The 9,764-nt window shown below is 34.3% G+C and overlaps 1 protein-coding gene across 3 annotated transcripts in view; it reads right to left on the bottom strand.

Annotated features, from left to right (window-relative positions):
• Positions 1-243: 243 nt before the first annotated feature.
• Positions 244-9,764, bottom strand: part of CGRRF1 (cell growth regulator with ring finger domain 1) — a 32,736-nt gene continuing 23,215 nt past the window's right edge. For 2 of the 3 annotated variants that reach the window (XM_003831696.5, XM_055097602.2), the window contains 4 exons: positions 9,332-9,509; positions 8,687-8,834; positions 1,892-1,999; positions 434-1,658 (listed from right to left, as the gene is read on the bottom strand). In XM_003831696.5, the coding sequence (XP_003831744.1) occupies positions 1,338-1,658; positions 1,892-1,999; positions 8,687-8,834; positions 9,332-9,509 (755 nt within the window). In that variant the 3' untranslated portion in view covers positions 434-1,337. Of the gene's footprint in view, positions 1,659-1,891; positions 2,000-8,686; positions 8,835-9,331; positions 9,510-9,764 lie in introns of all 3 variants that reach the window. The other variant, XM_063596070.1, reaches the window with a different exon arrangement.

Here is a 9,764-nt window from a genome sequence, read left to right as displayed (position 1 = left end):
ACATCAGGAGTCTTGCCTGATTCTTTGTAGCCCAGACTCTCAACAAGTATCTGGCTCCTAGAAGGTATTTATTACATAGCTAGTGAATGTAGATGAAAGTTTGATTTGGTTTATATAATGGAGAATAGATAATGTCTTCTTCAGAGTGCTATACCTGGTTGGAATGGAATTATATAAAAATGCAGATACAAAGGTAAGGCATTATTCTTAATACAAACAGGACAAAAAGAGGCTTGAAAAATCTCCCTGAAGGTCACAGTTTATTTGCCATGATCTGCTTTCTTGGTGAGTTATGATAATTCTCACTGAAAACATGGAAAGCTCTGATTTACCTTTTTCTTTTAGTTATCTTGGAAAGAGAAAAGGGTGGGGCCTTTCTGCCTACCAAGTTTCTCAATTCTTACAAAGACAGAACAATGGAAGAATAAAGTAATTTACTATTCAGAAGAATACAGGGTTTATTTGGAATAAAAATACACTAAAAAAAAATAGTTATTTGTTTCTTTTAGTGATTTTTCTAGCTCTATAACCTCCACCTCCCACCTCAGTTCTGGATGGATTTGCTGTACAGGCAGAAATCTAAGGTAAGGCATTAAAGGTCTCACAGATCTTCCCTGGAGATCACATTCTGCTAATCGAATCACACTTGACTATCAATTTAATAAATTTAATTATCCAAAAAATCTTATTATCTGAATTTTATATATCTGCCTCCTATAGATGAGTATCATTTTATAATACACAGAGAACAGTCAAGAATTATATCTTGTATTTATGATTTAAGAACCTATATTTAGAACTATGACCTGTATTTATGTAACTATAATAAGGGACATTAGAAACCAAACAGATGGATATTTATAAAAGCTGTTATTTCAGGAAAAGAGCTAAAGAAGCTCATTCCAACTCCTTTGTATAAACTAGGGAGCACAAAATTAAGTAGAATTAAGTTTTTTCTTAATTGCACTCCGATTACATCAAAGGTAAAACATTTAGTGATCTTAAGAATTTAACCTCCTCAAATTTTCAATGGATTGCCTTTCAGAATGATTTTTCTAATTAACATGAGAGGAAATCTAGCTAATAAAAGGCCAAACTCTTAGATTCTTTTCAAGAGTTGAATGAATTTTTATGTATCAACACAGACGGATTCCAGTATTCATTCACTAAGCAGAAAGGAATAATTAATTTTTATCATCCAAGTACCATACAAATATGAAGTTAAAATAGAATTTTCATTGATGGTCAGTACTGTAGATTCCATGTTATGATGAATTCCAAGATCATCAATTTCTGCATCTTTAGTAGAAAGTGTACTTTTCAGTGTTACGATGTCTTCAAAGAGTCTTCGGTTTGTCTTTATCTTGCTCTTTTTGACTGCAAAGTGCAAAAGATTCCTGAACAAACTGCCTGCACATTGGGCACTGCTGAAAATACTTCACACAGCCATCACACAGGCATGTGTGTCTGCATGGTAAGAGTACCCAGTTCACAGTCCCATTCTGGCAAACAACACAGTCCTTGCTGTTCTCTTCCGATGGCTCAACTTCACTTTCAGAGAGTCCCACCTTTTCCAACAAACTTCTGTCTGTGTTTTTTTCTTCTGAAGAGGAATTGTTGGAGGGAGTGAAATTATTATTTGCAGACATGAAAAGTTGCTGAAAATCAAAGAAATAAATTTAAAGATTATTATAAATAACAATTACTCTTTAAAACTGGGGGTCATAAGAAGCGGCTTAAAATTTATGAGCTAGCAAATTCAATTGCAAAGAATAGTTAGTTATCTTCTATAATTATTAACTGAAAAATATAATCATCTTTCCATAAATGGCCAATCTTTGAAACTCTGTAAACAAAAGAGACAGAGATAAGACTATAGAGTACGACTTACCTTAAGATCATGAAATTGACCTTGAGCCAAGAGTAAATATTGATACAATATTCTGCAGGATAGTTTATAAGTCCTATCAGGAATATGAATCACTGACACCATGGAAATCTAAAATAAAAATTGAACACTGGTCAGTACTTAAAATCTTTATATTATTTCACAAATATGTGAAAAATGCTTTTCAACTGCTTCTAGACACTGTCTTCTGCCAAAAAAAAAGAAAAATGCTTCTCAAAAATAAAAGGCTGATAAATTAGAAAATGTACGTCAATCTGATTAAATCATAATCACTGCAGAGGAATCAGTTACTGACATATTTTTGGCAGAGTTATTTTAATTGTACTCAAATTTACAAATTTAATGTGATCACAATGGACAAAGGAATCTTTGAGAGGACTAAAGAAGGAAATGGAGAGGAATTAAAATCAGTATTGAACAGTCTTTTAAGAAGCTTGGATGTAAAGGGACCAGAGAAAACACTTTTGCTTAGAGAGCTACATGCATTGACTCTAAAATTCTCATATAGAAAAATGAACACAAAAGAACAGCTAGAAAAATACTGAAAAGAGAGAGTTATGAGGGCGACTAGCCCCATCAGATAATAAAACAGACTACAAAGCCTTTAAAATTAAAACAGTATGGTACTGGCACATGAGTAGACAGATGGATGAAACAGGATAAACAGTCCAGAAACAGACCTAATTATGTACAAAAATATAATAAAGGTGTGATGTCAAATCACCAAAGAGTTTTTTTAATAAACAGTATTGGGACAATTGGATAGCTATTGGAAAAATATATAATTAGATGCATTCCTCATACCGTACATAAGAATCAACTCCAGACACATAAGAGATCTAAATGTAAAAAATAAAACTGTACAAGTACTAGAAGAAAATCAACAAATTCCATTTTAGTCACAGTGTAAGGAAAGACATTAACTACAACTCAAAACCCAGAGGAAATACACTTGACTATATAAGAATTAAAAATATACATGATAAAAAGCACCATAAACAAAGTCAAAACACATGACAAACTAGAATAAATATTCACAAGGTGTGTCACAAATTAAAGGTTAATATTCCTAATTTATGAAGAACTTTTAAAAACTGAAGAAAAATGGCCAAAATCCTATAGAAAAATGGGCAAAAGACATGAACGGACAATTCATAAAAAGATATAAACATGAGCCTTGACCATATTAAAAGATGTTTAATTAAAATTAATACTGCACCATTATTCACTCATCAAAGTAACAAAAATCCAAAAGCTTGTCAATACACTCTGTGGAAATACACTCTATTGTTGGTGGAAATGTTTTTTTCCAAAAAGGTACAATTCCAATGGCAATATCTAACAAAACAACATGCATTTACACTTCAACCATACAATTCCAACAATATTAAGATATGTATATATGAATTATTCAGCATAAGATTATTTGTTACTGCAGAATACTGGAAACCACCTGAATGTCCAAGCACAGGAGACTGGCAGAATAACTATGGAATATGCACAGCATACACACAGTGCAGTGCCATGCAGCTATTAAAAAAAAAAAAAGTGAAGACAATCTCTGCAAACTGGTGTGCAGTGATTTCCAGGAGATTTTCTGAAATGAAAAAAAGCAAAGTACAAAACAGCATATGTAGCATAGAGTATGTGCTATCTTTTGCGTAAGAAAAAAGAGAAAATAAAAAACAGGGAGGAAAAATCGGAAAACAACAACTATCTCTAAGGACTGGGGTGTGTGGGAATGGCGTGGAAGGGATACGGAAGAAAACAACATGAGTATATTTCTTTATATGGTTTTCTGACTTTTGAGAGAACTAATCCAAGTAATCTGTGGGCACAGTTTGACTACAAACCCTCAGTCTTGGCAGGAAGCAGGGAAATGGCAGTTTGAGCGTCAAAATAATTAAATTCAGCCATGAATTATAAAACACTGGGGGAAAAATTCATGAGGCCATAGAGACAACAGATAAGCAAACAAACAAATGGGAGAGACAGGAAGTCTCTTGCTTGTTGTAGAATGCCAAGAACCGACTGGAGGGAGGGCTGCAGTTGGAAAATAATAATTTTGCAACCATCACAGTAAAGATGAAATCTGGCAAGAATCATCAATGGATGTTAAATCTAGGACAAAAAATTTTTTTTAATAAAAAGCAGGATATTTACATGATCTTACAGTGCCTACTCACAGACCAAGGGGGAGAAAAAAACAGAAGAGTGGAGAAATTAGATAACACCTTGACTAAGAGATCAAAATTAACATGAGCAATTAGAGAAAAGAACATTGCATGCTTCTAGAGGTGGCACTCTGAAAAGGACACATCACCTGGGCAGCTCACTGGCTGCAGATGTAAAACTTTGATCTGATCATAAGAAAAATCAGACAAACAAAATGAGAATGTTTTAATTTACAAAAAGGGTGTGTGTGTGTGTGTGTGTGTGTGTGGGTGTGTGTGTGACTATACCCTTCAAAAATGCTCATGTCATAAAAGACAGAGTATGGAAATGTTCCAGGCTAAAGGAAGCTAAAGATCCACGACAAATACAAAATCTAGCTCTAGACTAGAATCTGAACTGGAGAAGAAAATTGGTTGTGAATTGGATAAAATACTCTATCAATGTTAAATTTATAAAGCAGATGACTATACTGTGGTTATATAAGAAAGCATCCTTATTTTTAGGAAATACACACTGAAGCATTTAGGGGTAAAGAATCATCACGTATGCAACTTATTCTCAAATCATTGATTTAAAATATATATACGATCATATATATGTGTATGTATAAACATATGGGTAGGCTGGGTGTGGTGGCTCACGCCTGTAATCTCAGCCCTTTGGGAGATCACAGTGGGAGTACTGCTTGAGCTCAGGAGTTTGAGACCAGCCAGGGCAACACAGTAAGATCCTGTCTTTAGAAAAAAGTTTTTTTTAACTTAGCCGGGCACAGTGGTACATTCCTGTTGGCCCGGTTACTCAGGAGGCTGAGGCAGGAGGATCACTTGAGCTCAGGAAGTTGAGGCTGCAGTGAGCCATGACTGTGCCACTATATTCCAGCCTGGTGATAGAGCAAGATCCTATCTCAATCAATCAATCAATACACACATACATACATAAATGGGAGAACAATAATGCAAAGGACAGAAATGTTAATAATAGGAGATCCAGGTACAGGGTATACGGGTGCTTTTTTACTTTTTTATTTTTGCAACTTTTTGAAATTATGTACAAATAAAAAGTTTTAAAACCCTACATTAGTTGCAAAAACACAATATTCTTTACAAGTTTATAAAGATTTATTAATTTAGTAATGGCACCAGAGGCTTTTAATACTAAATCAAAATGATGGGGTTAGTAGAAAATAGTAGTTATCACTTCATACTAACAATTTTGTCCTCTGGGAGCAGTGGCTCACACCTGTAACCCCAGCACTTTGGGAGGCCGAGGCGGGTCGATCACGAGGTCAGGAGTTCAAGATCAACCTGGCCAACATGGTGAAACCCCATCTCTACTAAAAATACAAAAATTAACTGGGCTTGGTGGTGCGTGCCTGTAGACCCAGCTACTCGGGAGGCTGAGGCAGGAGAACTGCTTGAACCCAGGAAGCAGAGGTTGCAGTGAGCTGAGATCGTGCCACTGCACACCAGCCTGGGCGACAGAGAGAGATTCTGTCTCAAAAAACAAAAAAACAAAAAAAAAACAATTTTGTCATTTGATTTAATATTAAAAGTCTCTGAAGCTATTATCATACTAGTTATATATGTAGTTGTGGGTAAATATTTGATATGGAAAAAATGTTTGAATATACTACTAAGTGAAAGCAGGTCACAAAATAGTATAAAATGTATAATTTTATCCTTTTTTAAAATTACATATATAAAGATTTGGAAAGATACAGACAAATATTCACAGTGATTATTTTTGGATGATAGAATACAGATTATTATACTTCTCTCCTTTTGGCTTATCTACACTTTCTAATTTTTTTTCCTGCCACAAATGTATTATTTGAATAATACTGAAAAAAAGCCAATGTAATTAACTAAAAATGAAAAAATTTTAAAGTCAAAATTCTGTAGTAACAATTCCTGCTTTCCTTTTTTTATTCTAAAACAACAAAGTGGTTCCTAACTGTACTACCTAAATATAATTCTTTGCTGTTAAAATAAAAATGATTTTATAAATAAATTTTTTAAAAAAATATAGTCCCTGACACGCACATACAATATTGAAAAAACACATATGAAAAAGAAATAGGAAATGGTCCATTTGCTTTTAAAATTATAAACAGAGAACATTAATACAAAATACACTAATAAATATATTTGAGTGCCAATATTACCCCCAATCTGAGAAATAAGACAAGAGAAGCAAGGATTAACAGGAAAAAAGGAGGGAGCCCACAGATGAGAATAAAAGACATTCAAAAGGACCCAGACACAGAGACATACACAAAGCACAAGAGAAGATGGCTGTTAACCCTTGGGAGACACTCAGGCTTCCCTATGGGACCAAGCCTCCCACAACTACAGCTGGGCCACACAGTCTTCATCCAGTGTGATCAGGGACCTGAGAGCAAACTCTTCTCTGGCCTAAAAGGCCACTGAACTGAAAACACACACACAAAAATGGTTAAAATGGTAAACTTTATATATAAAATATATATATTTTACCACACAGATACACAATCACTCACTGTTTGGACAGGGGAAGAAAGTTAGAAAAAAAAAAAAAGACCCTGAGCACCTAGAGAGCACTATCAGTGAAGGGAAAAGGAATGCAATGGGGAAGCTGGGAGGGAAAATGACTGCGATCTGATCCTTTTGTGCTGAACCAAAGGAAAAAGGAGAACAGAACCCAAGAAACTCAGGAGATGGGGCACACAGTGGGGGCAGAAGGGCTTCCTTGCCCAAGTACACAGGGTCAAAAACAAAGAAGCTAGAAATAGGAGACACCAATTTAACAGGTTTTATTTATCTCTAACTGAAACTGAGAGAAAGGAGGGAGGAAGCCAGAAGGCCTCTCATGCACGCTAAGGTGCATGGGATGTACAGCTAAGGTGTTTCGCTGTCAAGCTCTATGAGGCTCATTAACATTGTCTAGTATGACTTTTTTTTTTTTTTTTTTACTTATCAAACCTTTATTGAACCCCTATTATATCCTAGGCACTGTACTAGGTTCTGGAAATACACTACTGCTGGTATGACTTTTGTATTTTGTATTTTTATTGTATATATTTAAGGTGTACAACAGGATGTTTTGATATATATATACCTAGTGAAATGGTTACTATTATAATGCAAATTAGTATACGCATCATCTTACATAGTTACTTCCACTTTTTTTGCATGTGGCAAGAGCACCAAAAATCCCAAAAGCAATACCATATTAACTATAGTCTTTATGCTGTACATTAGATCTCTAGACCTGTTCATTTTATGTATCTGTAACTTTGTCTCTAGTGACCTACATATCCCCATTTCCTTCCCCTCTGCTCCCCATGACTTGGAAAAAATAAGCTGACCTCAGCTCAATGGAACTTCAGTTTGAAAATATTAAAAACCAAAAACCTAGGTGCTTAACTGCAAATGAGTAAGAAGGGTCTAGATTTCCCAAAGAGGCTGTACCTTCCAAAGCTCAATGTACACTTGTTGCAGGAAGATATTCCTGCTAAAAAAAAATAAACTCAAAAAACAAAAACAAACACACACAAAAAGCTCAGAGTCAAGCTCTTGTTCCATCTCTTACTGCCTGAATGACTGGGATTTTTCTTGACTCTGTTTCAGTCTGTGAAAGGAGAATATTTGCCCTGTCCTAAGAAACCAGGTTGTTGGAAGAAAACAATAAGTTAATGTTTGTGAACGTACTTTGCATATTACGAATATCACAAAACAATGTTACCATATGTTTATTAATGAATAATCTATATTAAATACTTCAGAAAAGTAGTCAATTGTGTTTAAGGACATTTTTACCATGATACAATTTCATCAAAAGTTTATTTCATGTCTAAGTTTCTATTATACTCAGATGATTGTCAAAGTTTCAGTCCTCTTAGATCTCTAAGATACTTTTAACTTCCTAATAGGAATCAACTGCCAGACTGAAAAAATAATTAGCACATAATGAGGAAAGGAGATTACTATAATTACTGAAAATACAGGGACCAGACATATAAGATATAGGTGCAGCAGGGACTTTGATGGAAACAAGATGACTGCAAGCAGGCAAAAAAAGAGTGGATACTATCTTAAAATTGAGCGCTTTAGATCATTATTGTGCTTATTTATTCACTGCTAAACATGTTCAGAATAAACATGCTTCCCAACAGACTGTTTCTATACAGCAAATATGACAGAATACAGAATGATGAAATTAACTTAATTCAACCATTATATATTTTTTATTTCCCAAATAAAGTCATATTACTGTGATCCATAAGGCAAAAAATGAGTCATACTCTGAAGGTACTGTTACACATATAAAAACTAAATAGATGTATACAACCAAATAGGTGTTAATGATGAAACTAACTTAATTCAACCATTATATATCTTTTATTTTCCAAATAAAGTCATATTACTGTGACCCATAAGGCAAGAAATGAGTCATAATCTGAAGGTACTGTTACACATATAAAAACCAAATAGGTATATAGTTGTTGTAGGCCAAATGCACATCCTCAGAAATTAAAATAAAACTTTTTCTATTTATCAAATAATGAAGAACCACCATTCAAATCACTTAAAGGTAATGCTTTCAAAATTTTCAATTACTTACAATATCATAAATTTCCCGGTCATCCTCATCAGCTAAGGTCAATAGCGCTACCAATGGATAGCGAGATCTGGGTACTGTACCAAAGTCTTCAATTTTAGTATCTCTTGGTAACTGGCAATATATTTCTTCTTTGCTATCCTTTTTAATACTTTTTGAAAATGTAAAGGTAAATTGCCACTATAACCATAAGAACAAAAATACACCAAAAATGATCAATAAGTTAGCAACACTTTATCCATAAGAAGTCTAATTTTCAGTGCTAATGGGTATATCAGATGAAAGGATACAAATACTGTTCCTGATAGAGATATTCACTCCACAGAGCATCTTCTAATGCTTGAGGAGTGCTTATTCTGAAGCAATAAACATGCTTCTAGTATACCAAAAATGATCAATAAGTTAGCAACACTTTATCCATAAGAAGTCTAATTTTCAGTGCTAATGGGTATATCAGATGAAAGGATACAAATACTGTTCCTGATAGAGATATTCACTCCACAGAGCATCTTCTAATGCTTGAGGAGTGCTTATTCTGAAGCAATAAACATGCTTCTAGCATACCAAGAATGATCAATAAGTTAGCAACACTTTATCCGTAAGAAGTCTAATTTTCAGTACTAATGGGTATATCAGACGAAAGGATACAAATACTGTTCCTGATAGAGATATTCACTATACAGAGCATCTTCTAATGCTTGGGGAGTGCTTATTCTGAAGTAATAAACATGCTTCTGCAGAGCTTCATATAATTTTTGAACACTGCACCCCCAGTAGCATGTAAGGAGGCTATCTTCAAGGCAATCTGTTGTCAAGGTTATGCCAGCTGTAAAAAACAAAGGAGAAAGAATGAAAGTGATTTCATGTAACTTCTAATACAATCATACAGGGTGAGTAACAAAAGCTTCCTTTTGGATGCTGGCCAGGATGATGGCAGTTAAAAGACCTTGTTAAAGGGTATGCCTCCTATAAACGAAGGAACCGGCCTCTGTAACAAGAGATATAAAAGCTCAATGTCTACATATCTTTTGAGAGCTATCAAAAAACTATTTCTTACTATTTATCTATTTAAGCTTAGAAA

The sequence above is a fragment of the Pan paniscus genome, chromosome 15, assembly GCF_029289425.2.
Source record: "Pan paniscus chromosome 15, NHGRI_mPanPan1-v2.0_pri, whole genome shotgun sequence".
Taxonomy (NCBI): domain Eukaryota; kingdom Metazoa; phylum Chordata; class Mammalia; order Primates; family Hominidae; genus Pan; species Pan paniscus.
Note: the sequence above shows the minus strand (reverse complement) of the source record. Positions and strands in the feature narration are given on the sequence as shown.